The 26966-nt window shown below is 32.9% G+C and overlaps 1 protein-coding gene across 6 annotated transcripts in view; it reads right to left on the bottom strand.

Annotated features, from left to right (window-relative positions):
• The window catches only part of LOC127710315 (uncharacterized), a 644133-nt gene that overhangs the window by 143230 nt on the left and 473937 nt on the right, over nucleotides 1-26966 (bottom strand). Inside the window, exons 10-11 of one of the 6 annotated variants that reach the window (XM_052216119.1) lie at nucleotides 26113-26403; nucleotides 10869-11426 (exon numbers count right to left, since the gene is read on the bottom strand). The exons of 4 other annotated variants lie outside the window; for them this stretch is intronic. In XM_052216119.1, coding sequence (XP_052072079.1) covers nucleotides 10888-11426; nucleotides 26113-26403 — 830 coding nt within the window. In that variant the 3' untranslated portion in view covers nucleotides 10869-10887. Of the gene's footprint in view, nucleotides 1-10868; nucleotides 11427-26112; nucleotides 26404-26966 lie in introns of those variants that run through there. One more of the 6 variants, XM_052216117.1, reaches the window with a different exon arrangement.

The following is a 26966-nucleotide window of genomic DNA, read 5'->3' as shown; positions in this document are numbered from 1 at the left end:
ACACGTAAAGAACACATTCAACAACTCTTTGGGGTCAGTAGGTGGCCTGATGGAAGGCGAAATTTCTGTCCCTATCCAATATACCGTCATTTTCAGTGGCATTCTAAAATTCCCTGACCTTCATCCCGGACAACCTCTACCTATTGTATTTATTGTTAATTTGTTGACATGATATACATAATCGTTCGTAGTTTCAACTTCAAGGCTCTTATGCAAGCATATTTGATAATCGATGATTAAATTCATGTGTTTTTTCGTGTCCACTTTACATAGGGCTTTATCTCTGATCTTATTTCTTTGTGCAAAATTTTGAATCTACGTATTTCACCTTTATCGATGTTAGGAGAACCTGTTTTGGACGATTCCATATACCATTATATTTTAGGGGTTTTTAGATTCAGAGTCGAGTTAATGTATATCATTTAGTGTTTGTTTGCGAGAAATAAATCATTTTTCTGACAAAGTAACTAAATTCAAAACCATTGTCATGATTATATATAGTTGACATTTATATTTTATTTTACTGTGTAAATTGATCCGAATATGAACGACTATTTAGACCTAAAAATTGTATATCCCGTTAAACACATGACATTTGCGCGGGAAAGTCTTCCATTGACTTTTCATTGACCATTGCAATTAATTTGATTCTGTGGATTGCAATTTGCTGTCATCTAATTTGTTCTCCAACAGTCATTGAAGTAGAACAGTATCAACATTTGACGTCGGGTTTGTACACATTTCGACAGTCTCGAGTCAGGAGCCAGTAGTTCAATGGTTGAAAGGTTTTTTGAAAAGACCTAATCGTTATATATTGTATGGCAATATAAACATGTCGGGGCCTTTTACAGCCGACTATACGGTATGGGTTTTTCTAATTTTTGAAGGCTGTACATATACGATTGCCTATAATTGCTTACATCCACTTTATTTAAACTTTCGGGGATAATTGTCTCATCGGCGATCATACCACATCTCCTTATTTTTACTATACTATAAAATAAAATAAATGTGGTGGTGAACCATTTGAGTCGGAAAAATACCACCGAAATATTCAAGAGTAGGGAGACAAATACAAATCATGCGAATACACAAAACCCCGATCAAATCCTTCTTTTACTAAAAGAGTTCATTATTCCCTGTTTTATATCTACTAAAAGCATTTTTTTCCCCCTATAATTTCTATTTTAGTATGCCAAAATATGCAAAATCTGCTTCAAAAATAGATTTTAAAATTCTGATGATTGGTTGAACTACTGTCAAAGATTCACATAGATTCACAAAAAAAAAAGTTTCCTCCTCTCAAATGCAAATTCCTAGATATTAATAAACATGAAAAGATCTTCAGTCAATTCCTGCAAATTTTGTAACCTGATAGATCATACAACACAGTTTTGACCACTTAACACATCAGTTCAGCAAGATACTATCCGTAGATAAGATAAGCAAGGTCGTTCTAGAATGTTTCACGAACGCCGTGAAATGTGTAACAATATAAATAACCCCAAAAGTTGTTATAGGAAGATTTGCAATCTTCTCCATCAGTGTAAAAGAAATTGTCGCGGAACAGGCCATGGTGTTTTCTCCTATAGGAAATCAGATATGTTACCACCTGCTCATACACCTACTTCTACTGTATCTTCAAAAGGTAATACATAAGATTGAGGATTCATGCATGCTCAACTTCTCCAGGAAAAGTACGACCGTGAAGCTTCTACACCAATCAAGTAGGTAAACTTGAGCATAAATTGATATCCCACCCTGATCAAAACTTTGTATCTTATCTATGCAGTGCCTGGTTGAAGGGGAACTTTTGGAATCACAAGAATGTCAAAAAAATTTTTCTACAAGGTCTCAGCCTTCAATTGTATCAGAATTAGTTAAAAAGAATGTCAAAAAGGTTTTGAATATGGACCCTTCAAGTCCTTACCTTTTACAAATTATAGAGGAAGTCCACTTGGAGTTGCGGAGGGTAAATAATCTGGAAAAAAAAAAGTTTAATTTTAGATCTTTCATCTCCACATGACAATGATAGCTTTTTAAGTGTAAATGATGTGATTGACAAAGAAAAATACTTTCTGCTTTATGTTAAAATTGATGACGCTATCCGAATTATTTTAGAATTAGGAAGAAACAGCAGTTGATGCCAGTACGACATTTCCGATGTGTTAAAAATTTGTCCTTTCAAGTCATCCCAGTGGCCTGTATTCTGTTTTAAATGGCAGTCTTTTTATTATTATTTTTTATGCAACATTAACATGTCGGCCCAGTTCCAAAATTTTGGCACAGTGTCACAGGCAATATGCTATATTGGCTATTATTGCAGAGAAAAAATATGAAGTTAAGAATATTTTACATCTACTTGATTTTTTGATTATTGATCACCTTAGTGAGGATTGTGAAAAAAGCATGGCTATAATGATGATCATTCTCAAAAGTTTAAATATTCCAATAGCCAAGCACATGAAGGACGGGTAACATGTTTAAAGTATTTAGGCTTTATACTAAATACAAATAAAATGGATGCAAGACTTCCAAAAGTACAAAGCATATGTGATTTTATTACAAAAATGTTGTCAAAATCAGCTTGTACAAATAACAGCTACTACAGTTGTTAGGACATTTCAGTTTTGCCACGAATTTTGGTTGAGATTTTAATCAAACTGGAATGGTATCACTATGTTTCATGAGAGCTATTTTACATCAAGTTTTGACCTTGAACTGTATCCAGATGCTGCTTCCACAATAGGCTATGTGGGTTATTTGCAGTGGAAATGATTCTCATCTGTTTGGCCTGCTAAATTACCTATTCTAATTGAAACAAATCTTCAAAAATTGCATTCTTAAGAGTTATACACTATTGCAGTGGTAGCATTGTTATGGGAACATCTTTGTGCAGCAAAATTTTCATTTCAGTGCTAAATATGTGCTTGGTCACAAAAAACAAATTTCTGATGCTTTGTCTCGTTTACAGATAACTCGTTTTCAAACATTGGATCCACAAGCAGAACAGCACCCATAAACTTACCCAGGTGTGTCCAAGGTAATGTGGTCTTGACCAACAGTCAACAAATTATGGTCAAATGCAGTCGCCAAGAAGGCAAGAGCTGTTTATGAGACAGGATATGTAACCATTTCAAACAATTTTTACTTTTAAATGGGGTAAACTTTAATGGAGATAAATTACTATCGGAAGAACTATTAATTTATTTTGTGCGACATTGTTTTCAAATTCTTAAATTACAATATTCTACAAGTAAGCTGTATATTTACGGTATAAGATACATGTGACGGAAGGATGGCATACCTTCACCGTTTCAGTCGTTCGACAAGGACCATAAGTCAATGTTTAGACTCTCCTTAGTTCTGTAGTCGGTCAAACGATCACAAAAACAGTCTGTCAGGCAAGGACTTCCAATTACCTCGGACATTCTTCAACAAGTTTTTGTTTAACTGAAGATGGGTTACATTTCAGAATTTATAGATTGTATCTTGTAACTGTTTGTATTGTAGCATGTCACGGTTTTTACGGTGTGGTGAATTTACTGTATACAAAGCATTTGATTTCGATTCAGAATGTAATTTATGTGTTTTTGATGTACTATTTCATGCAGATTTTGCAATTCTTCATGAAAAACAATCTAAAACTGATCCTTTCAGATAAAAGTATTGACATACAATTGCATAAGCTAAGCAATATGCTATGTCCGTATACAGCTTTACAAAATTATTTAAAATTAAGATCAGCTTACGGCCAATGTTCACTTTCAGATTCACTGTTTATTACTGAAACTTTTCAGCTTTAGAAAAGAAATATTTTATTTCTAGTTTAAAAAATGTATTGGAATTGTGTGGATTCCAAGCAGACCTTTATAATTGACACTCTTTTCGTATTGGTGCAGCTACTAGTAAGGCTAACATTGAAAATCATTTGATCAAAACTTTAGGCAGATGGAAATCATGTCGTTATTATTGCTACATAAGAACAGATAAATCCTTTATCAAGTATGACAGCAAAATATTTGTTAAAAAGAGGCGAAAGATACCAAATGGACATTCAAACTTACAAGTCGAAAACAAACCGAAAACGCCATGGCTAAGAAAGATAAAGACAAACAGACAAACAACAGTACACAAATCATCATAAAAAACCGAAGACTGAGCAATACGAACCCAAACAAAAACTGGGGGTGATCTCATGTGCTCCGGAAGGGTAAACAGATCCTGCACCAGTCGTGTTGTTCATGTAAGTACAAACCCGGTGATATGTCTAACTCGGTAGGTCACATTTGGGGGAAGGGGACGAGATTGTAGTTACGACAATTGGAAAATATCCCTCGTCATCTGTGAAACAGATATTCCATAACAGTCAATCAACAAGTGACGGTGTCCGTAAAATCTATGAAGGGATGATTTCAAATTCACCACTTGGAACTCTTGGTTTAATAGCTTCCTTGTGAGCAGCAACCATCTATCAAGGAAATCATTATAGGAAACACAAGCCTTGGAATATCGTATCAACTGGAAGATATATACTCAGTATGCAGTCGCCAAATAGTTAATTTCAATTAATTAGTTTGTAACAGTTAGTTTCATTTAACAGTTGTTAATATTCATTTATAGATATGTAGCATTTAATACAACTCTTATATTATTGTATTACTAATAGCATTATCATTAAAACATTTGTCATAAAATTAAAATGTATGTACATTTTATACTGTGTTTACAAGAAAATTTCCAGTGTTCAGTTGAAGGCTTCTTTTAACTCAACTGGAATATGCCCGCAAAATCGCGGTACAATTGGGCAAGTGTTGAAACAAAGAGTGTGGACACAGTAATAAGGTGGACATAATAAGGATTTGGACACGGTAAATGCATTGAATTCTTTTTCTTTAAAGAGATGAACATGAGGAACATAATGCAAAAGACCCCATTCATCTCGGTTTGAAAATAAAAATATTGCATTTTACACAGCTATTAATTCTTGTATAGAAAATCTCTATCCACTTGATAAATACATCACCAAACCCAAATTGCTTTAATATTTTAAATTCTGTGACTTCCATTGCAGGCAAGTCAAAAACTGTCATCTTATTGCTCAGTCTTTAGTTTTCTATGTTGTGTTTTGTGTACAGATGTTTGTCTTTTGGTCTTTTTCATTGTTATGCTATATCGTTGTCAGTTTATTTTCGACTTACGAGTTTGAAAGACCCTGTGGTATCTTTCGCCTCTTTTTTTTCGGGGTAAAAGGAACAGAGTTCCAATGTCCCCTGCATGATTTCCATTATAATTACTATTTCCAAGGGGCATAACTTGTTAAAATATTTGATCAGAACTTATTTTCGAATGTGTCAAAGAAATTGCTGATATAAACCTATATTATAAGTTTCATAAAATCCTGGCAAGAATTGAACATATGAGAGTGCTAGCAATGCAATTTTCCATATGATCAATATTACCAAGGGCATAACTCTTTTAAAAATAATTGATCGGCACAAATTTTCACACTCGTCAAAGACATAGATGATATAAACATATAAAATAAATTTCATAAATATCTGACAATTGTACACATTAGAGCGCTCATAAGGCAATTTTCAATATTAATAATATTTCCAAGGGGCATAACTCTTTTAAAAATAATTGATCGGCACTGATTTTCGAACTCGTCAAAGACATTGCTGATATACACCTATGATATAAGTTTCATAAATATCTGGCAATAATTGAAAACATGAGAGCACTAACGATGCAATTTTCAATAATTAATGTACCCAAGGGGCATATCTCTTTTAAAAATAATTGATTTGCACTGATTTTCGAACTCGTCAAAGATATTGCTGATATAAACCTATGATAGAAGTTTCATAAAAATCTGGCAAGAATTGAACACATGAGAGTGCTCACAATGCAATTTTCTATTTAGTTAATGTTTCCAAGGGACATAACTCTTTTCAAAATAATTTATTGGCACTGATTTTTGATCTCGTCAAAGACATTGCTTACAAAAACCTATGATATAAGTTTCATAAAAATCTGGCAAGAATTGAACACATGAGATTGCGAACAATGCAATTTTCCATATAATTAATGCATCCAAGGGGCATAACTCTTTTAGAAATAATTGATCGGCACTGATTTTCGATCTCGTCCAAGATATTGCTGATATAAACCTATGATATGAGTTTCATAAAAATCTAGCTAGAATTGTACACGTGAGAGCGCTAACAAGACAGGACAGACGCCCAGTATTTCTATGTCCCCACAACGCGTTGCACAGGGGACAAAAATGGGTAATGCAAAAAGGTTAAGTTTTCAAGAAAGCAAACTCAAACAATAAACGTAACAAATATCTTCATTTCTGGGCCATTACTTTTACATGGAGCCATGTGCTTAATTTGGTAATAATACTGGGGTTTATTTTGCCATGTCAGATATTATCTATCTATTTTGTTTTTTTTTATATATATTATATTAAGACTACTTTTGTTACCCTACTGTTCTATTTTTTGTAAAGTAGCTATATATAGATATATAAAGATGTGGTATGAGTGCCAATGAGATAACTCTCCATCAAAGTCAAAATTTATAAAAGTAAACCATTATAGGTCAAAGTACGGTCTTCAACACGGAGCCTTGGCTCACACCGAACAGCAAGCTATAAAGGGCCCCGAAAATTACTAGAATAAAACCCTCCAAACGGGAAAACCAACGGTCTAATCTATATAAAAAAAACGAGAAACGAGAAACACTTATGAACCACATCAACAAACGACAACTACTGAACATCAGATTCCTGACTTAGGACAGGTGCAAACAATTGCAGTGGGTTTAAACGTTTAAATGGAACCAAACCTTCACCCTTATCTGAAACAATAGTGTTACATCACAACATAGAAAGACACACTATAAAATACCAATTATAATGGCTTAACTCAATCAAAAGACATATTAACACCAGTGAACATACACTGAACAAATAAATTTGATCTTTAATACAATGTAAATACAAAATAAATAAACTAAGGGAAGAATAATAAAAGTAACATGTTATACCGCTGTGAAATGTTAAACAATTTAAGAAAAACAATATATCTTGAACAAAAATATCAGCCATTTGCAATTACTTTAAACACAGGTAAATGAAAATAATGTTGTTGCCAATGTAAACTATATTCAAAGATCTAATTACAACATTGGTAAGATAACCTTTACTAATAAGTTTGTATAAAGGTTCGATGAGTTTACACGGATCACATAGTGATTTCCGCGCTTTAAGTACAATATTACCGTAAAATTTAGGATGTGAAATAGCGTTTTTAATCAGTTTTCTACAGGTACAGCCAAATTTACTGATCACATCTTTGTATCTATGAAAGAATTTAGTAAAAGTTTTACGTAATTTATGGTAACGAAATCCCTGACTTAATAATTTACCAGTGATGCATTGAATACGTTCGTTAAAATATATGACATCACTACACACACGGGCATAACGAACGAGTTGGGATATATAAACACCGTATGATGGAGCCAAAGTAACATAGCCGTCTAAAAAAGGAAAATTAACAGTATGGAGTGAAAAGTCGTTTCTTTTGTCGTAAATTTTAGTATGGAGTTTTCCTTTAGAGATTGAAATGTCCAAATCTAGAAAACGACAACTACTGCTGTTTATGTTAGATTTAGTTAAAGTAAGTTCTTTTGTGTAAATTTTGGTAGTATATTTAGAGAACTCTGGATTTTTTAACGAAAAAATATCATCGGATAACGGAAGGTATTGTTGAATTTATCAACCAAATGTAACAATGACGTGTCTTTACTGAGTTTGGTCATAAACTGATATTCATAGCTATCAAAAGGCTTTAAACGAGTTACAGCAAATAAATTTGTAATGAGATTTTACAAAAGACCATTTAATTAAATATGAAAACTTTTTCTTGATAAGATTGTGTAGAAGTGTAGTATAGAGAGTAGAAAAATCATAACTGTCAACAGAATTAAAAGGACAATAAAAAGCATGTATTTTATCTAAAACCTCTAAAGAATTTTTAACACTCCAAAAATAATTAATACCATTATTTTCATAAGCTTTATTACAAAAGTTAATAACAAGTTCTTTGATAGTAGTAAAGGAGGTAGTTAGAAGCACTGATAGATTGGTAGTAGAACACTTACTGGATGCGGAGATGAAACGGAATTTAAATGGTGTTTTGTGCAATTTAGGTAAGCAGTACATAGAAGGGACTTTCAAATGTTCGGAAGAGGCTTTAAGCTGGGTAGTGGCAGTGATATGCTTGTTTACAATTTGACTCTCTGTGGAGCGTACGGACCTGAATGTAGATGAATTTGTAATTTCGTTTTGGAGAACTTCCGTGTAGTATATGCGTCACACCACCACTACATTATTTGCTGCTTTGTCTGCCGGTACGAACACAAACCGCTTTGCGAGTACTTGGAGTTTATTTTTTATTCTAGAAATGGGAATATCATGGACCCTATCACTAATTTCAGAATTGTTTTCAAAATGAGATATACGAATATTAACAGTATTCATAATTTTATTCAAACATCTGTCTAGAGATTTTTTATCAGATATTTCACGTTTACACCAATTTTTACAGTAGACAGGCAGAGCGTTTTTAATAACCTGACGACACTGTTTCCAATCTATTTTAGATGGAGGACGATATTTCGGTCCTTTCTTAAGAAAAGTTATGACCTCACGTTCTTCGACGATGTTGAGGTCTTCTGTAAGGATATGACCATAGGGAACATATCTAAAATAGATGTTTCACAGTCTCAAGTGGAAGGAACATTATTTTCTATATTGACGTCTGATGTAACTGACGTATAATTAAAAATCAAACTTCTGCTGTTTTTTATTTATAAGAATATGAAATAATAGGTGGTTCTATATTATCAAAATATGGAGGTATTTGGCTTTGGATGGTAGAGTCATTGAATATACATATACTGGTTTAGTAGTGGGGACAAACAAAAACTTTATATCAAGACACCCTAAGATTAATTCAGGCAAATTTTGGTTGAAATTGTTTCAGTAGTTTAAAAGGAGAAGACAAAAAAAGTTAATGACTGAGGACAACAACAGTAACAAAATGATGGCATCTCACATGGTCCTTATGGCTAGGTGAGCTAAAACAAATACAATGCAAGAATATGGATGTAAAACATTTCTTTAATATTAAGCCTTATAAGTGTGTATTTACAATTTCTTTAATATTACATATTTTCCCAATTTATTATGAAAGCAGCTCGATGATTGCCTGGTAATCCTTTATTTTCCCAAAATCAATACCTTTAATCACATCATCATCAAAGCATAAAACATCAATGGATTCTAATTCAGAATTATTTGTGCCATGCTTTTCTGTCTTATAAGGTTTATTCTTACTGTGACTGAAAGTCCTTTTAAGTAAAATTTTTCTTTTTTTTACTTTCATCTTTTACTTCATTTTTTTCATCATCAGCATCTTCACTTTGAAGTTTTTCAGATGAAGCACATGCATCCTTAAATTGGAGGACCATTCCTCTGTCCATTGCTTTACTTATTGAATTTTCATTATAAAACTTAAACTGTCCACTTCTAGCAAGTCTCTGGAGTCTTTTTAGTGATTTTTTTGAACAGTTAGTCTTCAAATTCAGATCTTTCAAAACATTTACCTTTCCCAAGTATGCTGCAATATCAAGTGGGGTATATTCTTTTACATTTTCTGCATCAAATATGTAATCATTCACATATAAGATATCAGAGTCTTCCATTTGTTTGAAAAGCATAAGATAATGGAAGAAAGTGTTTTCATATATATCTAAAGGTTTACTACATAGCTTTTCAAAAGTTTTTGAATGTATTCTCTTCTCAAACTCCGACAACAGAATTTTTCTGTTTGTTGCAAATCTACCCTTTGCAGCTGAAACCAACCCACAAAGTATAAAGACATCTTCTGTATCAGCTCTATATATCCATGTATCTCTACCTTTAATGGTTAATTCATCAACCAACAAAACGATTTTACAAAAGGTAACTGGATCTTCTTCTTTGATGTTCTTTGCAGAAAAACTATCATTGTCAAGAGGTTGCATATTACCAGTTGGTACTCCTAAACAACGAAATAGAAGGAATTCAATATGACGAAATATATAATTCACAAACCCATTACCTGATAAACGCCAGTATGTGTTAATATATTTTGCAACATTTTGCAGGGACCTATGATTCTGAAAGGCATGTCTCACCAAGCTCTCAACAAGCAAGTGATGATAATATTCATCAACTTTAATAACAAATTCATTTTCCATAGCAGTATAATCTTCACTCCGTACAAACTCAGTTATATCATGTAATGAACCTTTTTGCAGTAGGTAATCCACCATATAATCAGATGAAAGAAACATTGACAGACATGGATGAATAAACTTGTAAATACCCTCGTGGAATTTGAGGTACTTGTTGTTCATTCTGTGTGCTGCTTTATCTATTGCTATTTTCTGATCTTCATTTGAACCAGGTTTTTCTTGTACGTATTTAAACTGAAATAATGTTTGATATAGTTGAACAAAATTTCTGCAGAGATTGGGATCATTTAGATCTAGTTGCTGTTTACTATTATCCATAATATAAACTAGAATACAGTACTCATTTACTGTGTCTATAGAATTATAATTCATTTTAGCAGTTTTATAAAGTTTTTTCAGTTCTTCACAAATATATCTTGGAGGATTGATGAAATATTTTTCTCCTAAATGCAAAAACTTTCTATTAGAACAAAACAATGAAGCACACATGGGGAAACCATTCTATGGTTCTTCATTCTTAGTTGATTTGAGGGCATCCTCATCGAGTGTAACTTGTACAGACAAATCAGTTCAAATTACTGGATCCTTGAAATTACTCTCAATGGATGCTGATGTTGCAATGTTATTCACTTTCATGTACTTGGTTAACATTTTTTCTTTTTCTTTAACTGTTAAACAACTGTTTATGTCTATAAATGCTTCATTCTTCAATTTATTCATTTCTGGTACACTTTTCACAATGTCTAAATATAAATCACTGCAGGTCAATATCACTTTGATATATCTTTTCAATAAAACTTGTGAATGGTGTTTCATAAAGTCATTGAGAGAATCTTCAGTATACTTTTCATCATCGATGATTAGTAATGCATGAACAATATCTGTATATATTGTGTAATTTTCTGATAAATCTACTTTGATAATCATATAATCGTTCTTGTCATAAAATAAAGCCAATTCCAGACATATTTTACTTTTTCCTGTTCCTTCTCTGCCAGTGATGACCACTATGTTATTTTGTTGCATTTGTTTATCTATAGTGTCACAAATGGCTGGCCATAGAAACATTTTATCTGCCCTGTGTTCTAAAATGGCTTTGTGAATCTTGACTGAAAAAAATATTCAACATAAATATAGTAATATAGATAGATATGAATATACATAATTCAGTTTCAAATTCTTCTCTACCTCCAATTTAATACTCATCTTTTAAGAAGAAGATATAATTTAAAAAAGAACATAAATGTTTATAATTATAAAAAATGTATAAAGGCTGCAATAGAAACATTTTGTCTCACCTGTGATGTCAGTGTAAAAACATGATTAGTGTCAGTGTTTAGTATTGCAGAAATAAATCTCAGCCGACTTATCAGTAAAATATGGAGCATGAGTGCATACGCTGAAATGTCTTGCCTGCTTCAGAAGAACAAGTCGGACAGGTATGTGCACCATACAATCATTTCACACACCAAATATAGCTGACCTAATGTTTATTAACCATGAAAATGAGGTTAAGGTTAGATGAACTCTGTCAGCCGTTAGTTTTATTGTTTGAATTAATTTACATTTGTAATTTTGGGGCCATTTATAGCTGACTATGCTGTATGGTATTTGCTCATTGTTAAAGGCTGAACAGTGAACTATAGTTATTAACTTCTATGTGATCTGGTCTCTGGTGGAGAGTTGTCTCATTGGCAATTATACCACATCTTCTTATTTTTATATTTACACTTTGCAATCATTCCATTCACAACCAATATTGTTAACATAATCCTTATGGTACCTGAGAAACAGACCTTACAATGAACATTTTACATTGACCAATAAACCATGAAAATGAGGTCAAGATCATAAGAGGTATGTCAGACAGATATGTATGTAACTTGCAATATTTTTCTTGTACATTTACAATCATTCCATACACCAAATACAGTTAACCTAGTATTGCTTAGAGTATATGAGAAACAGACAAAAAAATTGATGACTTACCAAAACCAACGAACCATGAAAATGCGACCAAGGTCAAATGAAACCTGCCATACAGACATCTACACCTTACAATCATTCCATATAACACATATATAGTTAAAAGGTAAAATCACAAAAATACTGAACTCCGAGGAAAATTCAAAACGGAAAGTCCCTAATCAAAGGCAAAATCAAATGATAAAACACATCAAACGAATGGACAACAACTGTCATATTCCTGACTTGGTACAGACATTAACACATATATAGTTAACCTACTGCTTAAAGTATCTGTGATACGGACTTGACCCCTTAAACTTAACATAGATCACTGATCTATGAAATTATGTCGAGGTCAGACAGACATGTAGACCTTGCAAGGATCCTATATACTAAATATAGTTATCCTATTACTTAGAATAGGTGAGAAATTCACATGACAAAAAAAAACTAGTCGCGGAACCATGAAAATAATGTCAAGTACAATGAACATATGACGCGGTATTTTTGTTATTTTACTTTTTTCAGGAACACAAGGAGGTATTACCGGTACATGGTAAAAAAAAATCTGGTCTGTAAAAACTAGGTCACTGTTTTGTCAAAAATCTGTAAAACGTACATAATACAGACCTGGCTTGCCAATATTAATTCCCCAGCAAGAAACTCAAGTCACATTTACTACCAATCAGTATGGATAGACTGCTGTAATTGATTGATTGACTGGTGTTAAACACCACTTTCAACACTATTGTGTTATTTCGTGGAGGTCAGTTTTAATTAGTGGAGGAAGCTGGAGTGCCTGGAGAGAACCACCAACCTTAAGTAGGAAAACTGACAATCCGAGTCAATTAAGATTGGAGTCAAGTGCACCTGCCCCATGAGGGATTCAAACTCACAACCTCAGTGTTGACTGGCTAGTGATACAGTACTTGGACAACTTAGACCACTCGGCCACCGAGGCTCCCTGGACTGCTGTAACTACAAGGTAATAATTGAATGACAAAGAAACACAGTTTGGTCAATGTTCACCTCCCAAGGTCGTATTAAAATTAAATAAAATGCTCCGTTGGCTGCAGCTTGATACAACCGTAGAGGTGGAACCCTGAACAGTAGGGGCAAGTATGGACACTACATTCCAGCTTGATACAGCTCTGGATTTGGATTGTGATTAAATATTTGACATAGCATAGGTTTCTGACACAGAATGAATGTGTTCGAAAAACTGAAAAATTTGACTTTTACCTATCATTTCAAAATCTAAATACACGGTTAGATTCAGCATATCAAAGAATTCATTTCTTTTTAATTCAAACAAAGTTTAATTTTGGACCCTTTTGACATCAATGGGGACCTACTTGATAACGGGGCCCAAAATCCTAAATTTAAATACATTGTCAGATTCAGCATAACAAAGAACCACATATATTCAATTTTTGTTTAAATTATGCAAAGTTTAATTTTGGATCCCGATTTAGACCAACTGAAAACTTGGCCCGAAATCAAAAATCTAAAAACATGCTTAGATTCAGTTTAGCAAAGAACCCCTTGAATTCATATTTAGTTTAAGACTATGTGGACCAATTTGAAAACCGGTCCCAAAATAAAAAAAATTAAAATACACAGTTAGATTCAGCATGTCAAAGAACCCAAAGAATTTAATTTTTTTTAAAAATCAAACAAAGTATAATTTTGGACCCTTTGGGGTGAATGTGAACCAATTTGAAAGAAGGCCCCAAAATTAAAATCTAAATACATGCTTAGATTCGGCATATCAATAATTCACTATTTGATGAAATCAAACAAAGTTTAATTTGGACCCTTGTACCAATTCAAAATTTAATACAGAGCACAAAATCTTAAATCTAAATACACGGTTAGATACAGCATACACTACAAAAGTCTAAAAGTCTGAAAAGACCAGTTTTTGTCTTAATTTGCATGAACTTTTACTCGACATTCTCCAAAAGTATGACTTGTGTCTTAATTTTTCTTGACAAATTCTCATTTATATTAAATTTGTATGAAATTTACTCGACATATTCTCGACATTCTGAATATGGTCTTAAAATTTCTTGACAAATTCTTGACATTTGAATACTGTCTTGAAATTTCTCGACATTCTTATTTTTTCTCAGTATGGCTTGACATATTCTGAACATTTTGAATCGTGTCTTAAATTTACTTGACAGGTCTGAGTTTTACAAATCATGACCAATATTCATAATATAACTTTAATCTTTATTTCTCTTTATATGATATACTGTTATTTCAAGTTACACTTCTTTACAACAAAAATAAAAGTTGGGCATGTAGAATAATTGAAAATTTGGGTATATAAATATTTTTACAAATGCAAATATGGCTATGAAATCTAAAGTATAAAATAATTCAAATGTGGGTGTGTTGATATAAAACAATTTCAATGTGGGTTTTTAAATAATTACAAATTTTGATTCCTAAATCTTATAAATTAAATGATTCAAACCAATCATACTACAGACATATTTCATTCTACATTCATAATATTCAATGTTGATATGGTAATAATTATTATACCAAAATGTGGTTTTTATAAATAGAAAATTATGATGATATACAAATCATTCATTTAACAGAAGAAAAATTTGTGTAATGTCATCTGTTGGAATATATTAAGTATTACACATGGACAGGATGTTCCCCATAAAATTAAGGTATTCCACACCCAGAGTACACGCAACTGTCAAATAGAAGTTATTGCTTTACCTGTAATCAGCCATACAACTTATCAGTTGACCGACCATGCCACTACAATTCAAAAAGTTTGTTGATAGATGAAAATGAAAATCATCATTTTGATGAAAAAAAATTGAATTGAAATGGATTTTCTTCATCAAAATTATGAAGTTAATTATTTTAACATAAAACCAAATTGAATAATTTCCAAAGATTAAAAGAAAATTATTATCTACTCCAGGAATAATTAAAAAAAATGTATTTATAATGGGTCCCATCAATGATTTTTATAGAAATCATCGGTCTTATGAAATGGTTCTCAAACAGACATGCATAATATAGATCTAAACATTTTATTCTTTTCAGGAAGGAGTTATCACAAATATTTTATTGATAAAAATTATAAAATTCAACACTCAAATTTGAATAAAAAATGTTTTTGGGTTGTTCTTAAAAATGAATAACGTTTTTGAATCAAGATGGGAACAAATTCTTTGACCTAAACGAAAGCCCCCCCCCCCCCCCCTCTTTTTTTAGCCACACAAACCCAAAAGATGAATTGCGGGGTCCAAAAGAGATACAAGACACCTATTTTAGTAAAGCAAATTTGACTGGCAGTTTTGCGAACGGCAAAAATCTAAATGCTGTTTGTCAATACCTTCGACTTATATTCCAAGGAAAACAATTACTTAAATGTTTAATAAAAATAAATCAAAATTAAACTACATGGGGGATTATTCAGGGTATTCCAACTCAGTTGCACCAAAAGGGTATCTCACTATACCAAATTAATCCTTGATTCTTCAAAGTTTAGTTTAGCCATAATAAAAAAGGAGTATATAACAGCAATAGAATGTCATAAACAGTGCAGAATAAGTCTGTTCACATTTCAGGCGAAATTTATAATGTTGAGATAGTGTCAAGACATATTTAAGACTGTCAAGAATGTGTCGAGACATATTCAGACATTATTTAGAATGTCAAGAATATGTCGAGACATATTCAGACATTATTAAGAATGTCGAGAATATGTCAAGACAGATCGAGACAAATTTAAGACAGTCAAGAATTGGTCGAGACTAATCCAGACTCTTATCAGATGAGACAGGAAGTGTCGAGAAATTTTAAGACAATGTTCATACTGTCAAGACACTTGTCAAGAAAAATCAAGAACCTTATTAGACAAATTCATACTATGTCAAGAATTTTTAAAAATTATTCAGACAAATTTAGAATGTCGAGTAAAAATTCATGCAAATTCAGACAAAATCTGGTCTTTTCAGACTTTTTGACTTTTGTAGTGATATCAAAGAACCACATGAATTCATAATATAAAGTCTTTAAAAAATCTTTAAAACTTACCTTAATTATTTTTCAAAATATCTAATAATGAACAGTTAATTTCAAACTATATCAATACATAATTTTTTCTCTAAAATTAGATATGATGCTGTATCAATTCAACTATGTCTCAACTTAAAATTTCTGTTGATTGCGCAATACATCTCCGAATTTAGATTCTGATTAAATATTTAATAATAGCATAATTTCTGACAAAGAATGAATGTGGTATAAGTTCTTAAATAATTTAAAATTTGACATTTACCAATTATGGTCCAATATCCAAATTCTAGATACATGTTTTGAATCAGCATATCAAAGAACCCAAGAATTCAATTTTTGAAGAAATCCAACAAAGTTTTATTTTTGACCTTTTGGACCTCAATTAGAACCAATTTGATAACGGGACTCAAAATCCAAAATCTAAATACACACTTAAATTCAGCATATCAAAGAACCCCGTATATTATTTTTTTTTGTTAAAATCAAACAAAAAAGTTTAATTTTGGACCCCAATTTCAACCAACTTGAAAACTGTGCCTAAAAACAAATACATTTAAATCGTATAAAATCACTTTGTGTAATCAAACTTTATATATATAATTAATAGTTCCCATATTTTTTCTTTTATTTGTCACAAACTAATATCTGCAACTTATCTATCAATGTCAACAACTTTATCTACACAATGTATTGTAATGAAATATATCCTTTAATAAAAATACATTATTATCTAAAAAAAAATTTTTTTTATTAAGATGTAACATAACATAATGTTTGGCAAAATTCTATTTAACAACTTCACTTACCTACACTTCCACTTCAACAGATGGACAAAGATCCTTTTTAATTTCCAAGGGAATTTTCAACCATAACGAAATATTCAAATATGTTAACAATCTTTAAATAGAACACAATGCATACACAATTATCACCACAAATAATATATCTGAATGCAAAATCTATTTTAAACTATGACTCAACTATTAGTTGTGCAATAAATCTATAAATGTAGAGCTTGATTAACTATTTTATATCGCAACCCTCCTATTGTGGTATGGAACCTTGTGCTAAAATTTCCTACACATCCATACACTTATGCTAAAGTTATTGTCTGTGAACCAATTTATTTTCCATGAACCAGTGATGCAAACCACAAAAATAGTTCTCTAAAATTAGATATGATTTTATATCTATTTTCAACTATGACCCAACTTAAAATGTCTGTTAATTGTCCAATAACATCTCTGAATTTGGATTCTGAGCAAATATGTAATAATAGCATAGTTTCTGACACAGAATGAATGTGGTATAAGTTCTTTTATTTTGGATACTTTGGACCTTTATGGGGTCCAATTTGAAACTCTGTTAGATTGCACACATTAAAGAACACCAATGATTTAATTTTTGAAGAAATCAAACAAAAGTTTAATTTTGGATCCAAATTTGGACCAACTTTGAAAACCAAGCACAAAATCAAAAAATCTAAAACACTGTTGGATTGATTATATCAAATAACACAAACAATTTAATTTTTGATCAAATCAAGCAATGTGCAATTATGGACCCGAATTTGGACCATCATGAATACTGTGCCCAAAATCAAATATCTAACTACCACTCAGATTCAGCTTATCAAAGAACCCCAACCATTCTTTTTTTTTTTAAATCAATCAAAGTTTAATTTTGGACCCTTTGGACATTAATGTGGACCAATTAGAAGACAGGCCTCAAAATTAAAAAAAAATCTAAATACACAATAAAATGCCTGTACCAAGTCAGGAATATGACAGTTGTTATCCATTCGTTTGATGTGTTTAACCTAATGATTTTGTCATTTGATTAGGGACTTTCCTTTTTGAATTTTCCCCGTAGTTCAGTATTTTTGTGATTTTTGGCTCCTTTTAAGCCCTTTATAAGTAAACGGTTTGAACCATGACCCCTAAAATCAATCCCAACTTTCCTTTTGAAGTATGGAACCTTATTGTAAAATTTCATAGAAATCCATACTCTAATACACAAATTAGTGTCCTGAAACATGAAAAATGTTTGTTTTGACCCCTTTTTGGTCCCTAATTTCTAAATAGCTACAACAAAAACCCCCAAAACAAATCCCAACCTTCCTAATGTGGAATGGAACCTTGTGCTTAAATGCTATACAGTTATACTCAAGTTATTGTCTGTGAACCAGACAAATAATTGTTTTAGTTATGCCCTTTTTGGCCCCTAATTCCTAAACAACTACTATTTTAACTCCCAAAATAAACCCCAACCTTCCTATTGTGATATGGAACCTTGTGCTAAAATTGACTAGAGATCCATACACATATACTCAAGTTATTGCCTTCAAACCAGAAAAATATAGTTGTTTTCGGCCCCTTTTCGACCCCTAACTATTAAACGATATGGGCCATGACCCTCCAAAAATCATCCTAAACTTTCCTTTTGAAGTATGGAACTTATGGTAAAATTTCATAGAAATCTATACGCTCATACACCAATTATTGTCCTGAAACATGAAAAATGCTTGTTTTTGGCCCCTAATTCCTAAACAGCTACGACAATAACCCCCAAAATAAATCCCAACCTTTCTATTGTGGTATGGAACCTTGTGCTAAAATTTAAAACAGATCCATACACTTATACTCAAGTTATTGTCTGTGAGCCTGACAAAAAATTGTTTTTGTTAGACCCTTTTTGGCCCCTAATTCCTAAACAGCTATGACAATCTATTGTGGTGTGGAACCTTGTGCTAAAATATTGACCAACGAAATATCTCTCATACTCAAGTTATTGTCTTAAAAACAGACAAATAATTGTTTTTGGCCCCTATCTGGCCCTAATTACAAAACAACTAAGACAATAACCTCCAAAATCAATCCCATTTCTCCTATTGTAGTATGGAACCTTGTACTAAAATTTCTTACACATCCATACACTTACACTAAAGTTATTGTCTGCGAACTAATTTATTTTCCATGAACCAGTAAAACTGACCTTTTTTGGCCCCTAATTACAAGACCGCAAGGACAATAGCCCCCAAATCAATGTCAACCATCCTTTACTGGTGTGGAACCTTGTGCATAAATTTCATAGAGATCCATGAACTTATACTCAAGTTATTGTCTGCGAACCAAAATGTCTTCAGACGCAGACGCAGACAACACCATAACGTAATACTACCGCAAATAAACTTGTGGTCGTATAAAAATAGACTGAAAATGGCAAATTTTTCAGCTTGGGTAAGGTTTGAACCATTCAACAAGAAATTCTATCTACTCTTACATCACCCCACCTCCTCCCATGCATTCCACAAACAGAAGTCAAATTTGACAATTTTGATGAAATAACTTTTTTCGGATTTTCCACCTTAAGAGCGTTTTGGTCAGTTTTACACCCCAAGACTCCCCTGAAACCCAACAGAGGATTTGACAACTTTGATAAAATACTTTTTACCTCTTTGACCCCAATCTTGCCTGTAGTCGTGATTGCAACCATCATTTACTACCAATCAGTATGGATGGACTGCTGTAACTACATGTAATACTTCAATGACAAAGAAACACAGTTTGGTCAATGTTCACCTCTCAAGATCGTATCGAAATCCAAAAATAGACTGAAAATTGCCATTTTTTAGCTGGGGTGGGTTCGATAAGTACATATTCTGAAACTTACATTCTAAGAAAACTTTACATTAGATGTCAATAACAAAAAAGCTACACCAATGGGTTGCTCTGTGACATTTGTCACAGGCAAGACAAAAAGACCTTTTTTTATTTAACCAATCATTACATAACTCATATTTCTAGCTATGTTTTAACTTCTTTATGTATAGGAAATACAAGTGGTATTTCCCAACAAGCTGTGAGTGCCTATGCAATTTTTGTGGAGAAAACAACAGGAAATAAAAACGTAATTTCACAATTAACGAAAAACATATCTGTCATGTCTGTCTGTCTGTCATTTTCTTGAAGGAAGTTTGTGCTTATAGCAGATCTTTTGAGATCTCAGTTAAATTTATACACAACTTTACATTAGTAAAGTAGGTCAAAGTCTCAAATGGCCAGGTTGCAATGTTTGTGACTAACTTTTGCTGTAAAGTCTGGAAAAAAATTAAAATTCCTAAAACAATTCCATAATAACAGATGCACACTCTCAACATATGTGCAATCTTCCTGTATTGTTTCAGGGACCTGGCTTGAAAACTGTAGGAGGCGTTTATCACACAAATCTTGTAACCTCTTTCATAAATTTTTCTGAAAAATGACTTCCCTCTATCATCAATTTTGCTAATAGTACAAAGTTCCCAAATTCGGAATATGAGCAAAAATCCTCAAACAATTCAATAATAGCAGGTGCACAACTTCAACATATGTTAAATATCCCCGTGAAGTTTCAGGGATCTGGGTTGAAAACTGTAGGAGGGATTGATTACACAAATTAGGTATCCACTTTAAACCAACCGCCCGACCATCTGCCCGTTATCATCGTACTATAAGCCAGAAATAATGAAAGAACATATGTGAGCATGCTCACATACCATAGCCACCACATTGTCACCGGGCAAACAAAATCTCACCAAATTCCTAAGTTCAAAGACTCATAACTCCCAAAAAAAGTTAACTGATATAAATTTCTTGTTGATATGCACATCAACAAATTATGTCCTCATTTACTATAAAGTTTCAAAGGGGTGCAACTCCTAAAAAAAATCAATTATAATTTCCTGTCGATACATACATCTACATAGGATGTCCTAATTATCTACAAAATTTCATGAAATTCTGTTGTGTGTTGTTCAGGAGGAGTTGCTATGACAAACTGTTGTAGTAGTATATTTATGCCAAAATTTTAAGTTCAAAGGTGCACAACTCCTAGAAAAAACATTGAATCATAATTTCTTGTCAAAATGCACATCTACATAGTTTGTCAATATTAACTACAAAGTTTGATGAAATTCTGCTGTGTGGTTTCAGAGGAGTTGAGATGACAAGAATAGGCCTGACATACAGACGGTCGGACAGGGAAAACAAAACTTTGTTACATGGAGTATAAAAATAAGGAGATTTGGACAGTGGTATGAATATTAATGAAAGAACTATCCACCAGAGTCCAAATGATGTGAATTTAAAAAAACTATAGGTCATTGTAAGGCCTTCCACGTGGACATTTATAGTTTGAGACATTGGCCTGTATTTTATTACTGAAGATCATTTGTTTACCCCTAGTAAAACTAGAATAAAAGTTCATTTCGATCATTCTTTCATTGGTTGCTGTAAAACCTTTATCACATTTATTCAAATGTGAAGTGATTTGTTCAAACAAAATATTTTGATGGGCCTTGTTCGTGTGGACAAAACATTAATGGCATGGAGGTAAAAACTGTTTGTGGCAACATTTAGGTGTTTTAAAATGTTGTATGAGAGCTCACAATGACCTCGCAGTCTTAACAAATTTACATGGAAATATGAATGTCTTCTTTCCTATCTAGTCAAATCTCATTGACAAGTATGTAATAAATGCAATGCTCATATAAAAAATAGCAGAAAAAAACAAGAATGCATGCATTGTGGTGTTAAACATACCCCCAATCGAAAAGTGTGTATCTGAGAGATCAAAAAAAGAAACAGGGTATTGGAGATATATATGACAAAAAAAGTTCTTTCAACATATTGAAAATTCAAAGTGTCAACAGTAGTTTCAGTTAAAAGAGCAGCAAAGATAATTACTGGATGAATGGAAGGAGTGACGAACAGAAGTAGAGATAAGGTGAATTCGATAACATCCCACCATCATAGGGAAGGGTTGAATTTTAGTGTACCTTCTTTTTGTGAAGACAGCTACCAATAACATTTACTATAGTATATTTAAAATTCCACATTGACTGTCTGCTTAACTTTATAAATAATCATGCAATTATAAATCAAACATTTTCCCCATGCACCTCATTCAGTGCACAGGAAACAAACAGTAGAAATTTCACAATGTGTCTTTACAATAAAGTTTGTTCTTTATTCTTTGTCATTGTTTTTAAAAATTAATTTTTTAGTGAACAACAAATTATATTCATTTCCCAAAAGGGATACTTAGATACCACAAGACTAACAATCCTCAACTTGCAACGCCTCTCCGTAGACAAAAAGAGGACTACTGGATTCGACAATTGGGAACTGCGACACCATATGGTTGCAATGACAAAATTGATGGTATAGGTATTCTATCTAGTCCTTCCTGTAGCTCGGTGAATGTGATGAATATTTTCAACTCTACTCCTCGATGTAGACGCAGTCATGGTCATCGTCATTATACATCACCTACTTTGCATGATGTCTCTATTAATGACTTGCTGCCATTTATACAAAAGCCGTTAGGTATTCATCTCATTCGCACGAAACTGTATTCATTACCCCTTTCAAAACATAATTCTCTTTTAAATTTATGTTTGGAAACCACTGTTACAAACCCTCATTCAAACCAGTACAAACTTACAGCTATCATTTCGGATATTGCAAGTCACAGACTTTTCAAACCAGTTCGCATTGGAAAAGATGAAAAACAGAAAAGATCTTTTTCTTAATCTTTCCTTTGCCAACAAAGGTCTCGATGGCGTCAACGTAGGCAATATCCTTCATCATAAATTAGTTCAGTCGAAAATACCTCCTTATTTTAAAGATCAGTCTGTACCAATAATTTCTTATACCTATACCAAACCAATTGCAAATAAAATTTTCAATTACAAACACGTTTTGCAGGATCTCAACATTGACGACTTCAAGTCTAAACCTCCTGATTGCACCTGTGCTAATTCCCAATTCACATATAATCTGGCTGTCCACGTTATTACCGGAGACCTCAACATTGTCAATAACACTTCCCTGCGAAATTTGTTATCCAAAGGTCCGAAATATCGTGAGCCTAAATCCATCAATTGGAAATACAACTTCAAAATACTGAAGGATTCGGTCGAGGATTATGCCAGGCAATGGGCTAAACGCGAGAAAGAAGACGTAGATACTCTTTCCGAATAGATTAAGGCTGTGAGGTCGTTGATACAAATCCGAATTAAGAAATTAAATGGGCATATCAATACCCACGCTACGTCAATTTTTAAAGACCCAAATGTTGCAAAACACTTGTCCTACCTCCATGAGAAAAATATTGTTGTCCCCGCAGATAAAGCTCCCAAACAACGTCGTTTTTGTGTGTAAATATCATTACATAAACTGCTTGATAAATGAATTAGGTATTGACAATTCACTTGGAAACTCAACATATACCCTCACGACACTTACCAAACAGGAAATCCTGGATAATCATAGGTCTGTTCTATGTTCCTTTCAACCAAAGATGAAAAACTGGATCTTCCATCACTGTATTGGATACCTAAACTACATAAGTGTACTTACAAACAACGGTATATTGCTGGGTCTTCTAAGTGCTCCACGAAACTTCTTTCTAAGTTATTAACATCTATTTTATCAGCAATCAAAGCCGGGCTCCAAAGTTATTGTGAAACTGCCTATTCTAGAGGTGGCGTGAATCAGATGTGGATACTAAAAAATTCCAAAGATCTTTTAGAGTACATACAATCTAAGACTCTCTCATCTTGCAATAGTATTAAAACATTTGACTTTTCTACACTTTACACAAGTATTCCCCATTCAAAACTAAAAGACAAATTGAAAGAGTTGGTTTCATTAAAAAGAATGGCGAACGTAGATACAAGTATCTTGTCTTGAGGAAGGATAAATCCTACTTTGTAAAGAATCACTCTGATTCAAACAAAATATTCTCTGAAACTGACATTATCAAGATGCTTGATTTCTTGACTGACAGCATATTTGTTACGTTTGGAGGACGTGTTTTTCAACAGACTGTCGGAATTCCAATGGGAACCAATTGTGCCCCTCTTCTTGCCGACTTGGTTCTTTATTATTATAAGACTGACTTCATACAGGAACTTCTTAGGAAGAAAGATAAGAAGTTAGCAATATCCTTTAACTTTACGTTCCGCTATATAGATGATGTTCTCTCACTAAATAATACAAAATTTGGTGACTATGTTGAACGAATCTATCCCATCGAACTAGAGATAAAGGATACTACAGATACAGTTAAGTCTGCCTCATATCTTGACTTACATCTAGAAATTGACAATGGAGGTCGGTTGAAAACAAAACTTTACGACAAAAGAGATGATTTCAGCTTCCCAATTATAAACTTTCGATTTCTATGTAGCAACATTCAAGCAGCGCCTGCATACGGACTATATATCTCCCAATTGATACGATATTCCCGGGCTTGTGTTTCATATCATGATTTCCTTGATAGGGGATTGCTGCTCACAAGAAAGATATTAAACCAAGAGTTGCAAATGGTGAAGTTGAAATCATCCCTTCGTAAACTTACGGACGCCATCACGAGTTGGTTGACCGTTATGGAATAACCGTTTCACAGATGATATCGGATATATTCCTTATGTCGTAACTACAATTACCCTTCTTGTTTCACGAATGTGACTTACCGAATTAGACTATTTACCGGATTTGTAATAACATAAGCAACACGACAGGTGCAACATGTGGAGCAAAATCTGCTTACCCTTCCGGAGCACCTGAGATCACCCCCAGTTTTTGGTGGGGTTCGTGTCTTTAGTTTTCTATGTTGTGTCATCTGTACTATTATTTGTCTGTTTGTCTTTTCATTTTTGGCCATGGCGTTATCAGTTTGTTTTCGATCAATGAGTTTGACTGTCCCTCTGGTATCTTTCGTCCCTCTTTTAGAAGGACGTGCTTGAGGACATAACCAGCAGAAATTCACAAAATTTTAAAAATTTGTCAAATTATTGAACAACATTTATTGACTCTAGAAAAACCTGGCACGAAAGTGTTCACGGAATCTTTTCTATCACAAACGGTGAGAAGAACTTCGTCTGTTGATGTCAATCTGAAATCTCTACTGGTTACTGTAAATTCAGAAATTATTGCGAGGTTTTTATTAATGCGAATAATGCGACTAGGTGAGTATCACAATAATAAGAACTTGTATTTTGATAACTAAAATATAGTACTGCATGTAGATTTTTCTGAAATCGCAATAATTAAACTCGCATTATTGTCCATTTTTGAAAAAAATCGCAATAATAAATGCACGCAATAATTTCTGAATCTACAGTATGTACTCAAGCACGTCCTTCCAAATATCCCTTTTGGGAAAAGAATATTATTTGTTGTTGACACTTTTTTTTTTATTTTACCGGTGTCTGAATATCGTTTTATAACAGAGGACGACAAGGTAATCTTAGCATCCATCTTGAAATTGATTGAACGAACACAACCGAGGACTTCCGAGAAATACTTTTCATAAGAACCGATGTCGGACAATCTCCAATTTTTTTCCGGAAATTTAATTTTTAATTTTTATGAACACAGATAATTATTTTTCACCCAGTGGCTTTTTTAGACACGGCAGGGGCGAGGGGAAACAAACTTAATTTTAATTTTGGCCTAATAAACTGTATATACTTGATGTACATGTGCACTAACCATGGTCATAAATTGTCCATTAAGATTGTTCTTATTTATACATGTATGTCTCGGTTTATCTGGAAATGAACTAAATCAATGAAAGCAGATGAATTATTATTCCACAAAGAAGAAAGCATCTGCATGGGTTTGAAGATGTATGTAAGAAGTCAATTTGTATTGAGCAAATGTTCATATAACATTTTAATACTACATTGTATGTTTTCAACTAAATGGACATACAGACCTTGAGGTATTATTTTCAGTTTAAATGAAGACGTCTTTCTTTCTTCATTATCATATATCAGAATGCACACATATATTCCTGCATCTTCTATTTTTGAATTCCTTACAGTCAGAGATGGATTATCAGGGACACCTCCACTGTACTGTTCATTACTAACGTCCAACTTTGTCCTTTTATCACCTTCTTTATACCACTCGACAGCTATAAGTTTTCGTTGATCATCATAGTCCATAGTTACATCGTTTCCTTTATACGCATTGTATTCAGTTGGCTTTGACTGTAAGTCAATGTCTGAAAACAAGATACTAAACATTAAGAACCTCAAAGAGTATTAATATTTCATATATACAGTTATTGAAGTTATGGATGGATATACCTGTTAAATTTCATAAATGACCAGTAGAAAATTTATCATACTCCATCTTGATTTATTACCACAGCTGGTTATCAAAGGTATATAAATGGTCCAAGTAGTCAATGCTTCAGAAAAAACAATTTGAAAATTCAAGCTGATAAGATTTTTTGGTATTTTCGAAATATCACCTGCCAACGCACATATTTTATCTGCCTTAGTGCAATAATTCAAACAAATATGCACACATTGTCATGATAAGTATACCCCCTCTAGTATTTCAACTTTTCAGAAAACAAAACTAAAGGTTCTAAAGAGCCTGTGTCGCTCACCTGAGGCACAATGCAACAATAATATTTGTGTTCAACATGTTGAGTGGAAACTGTGTTGGCCAAAATATGGTCTAGCTGATCATTTTTGCAAGACAGACCTTCTGTTTATCAAAAACTGACCTAATCTCAAACCCACCCGAAACAGCATACCTAAGTCTCCCAGTTTGACT

The sequence above is a fragment of the Mytilus californianus genome, unplaced genomic scaffold, assembly GCF_021869535.1.
Source record: "Mytilus californianus isolate M0D057914Y unplaced genomic scaffold, xbMytCali1.0.p SCAF_70, whole genome shotgun sequence".
NCBI classification, from domain to species: Eukaryota; Metazoa; Mollusca; class Bivalvia; order Mytilida; family Mytilidae; genus Mytilus; species Mytilus californianus.
This window is presented reverse-complemented; position numbering and strand designations above follow the sequence as displayed.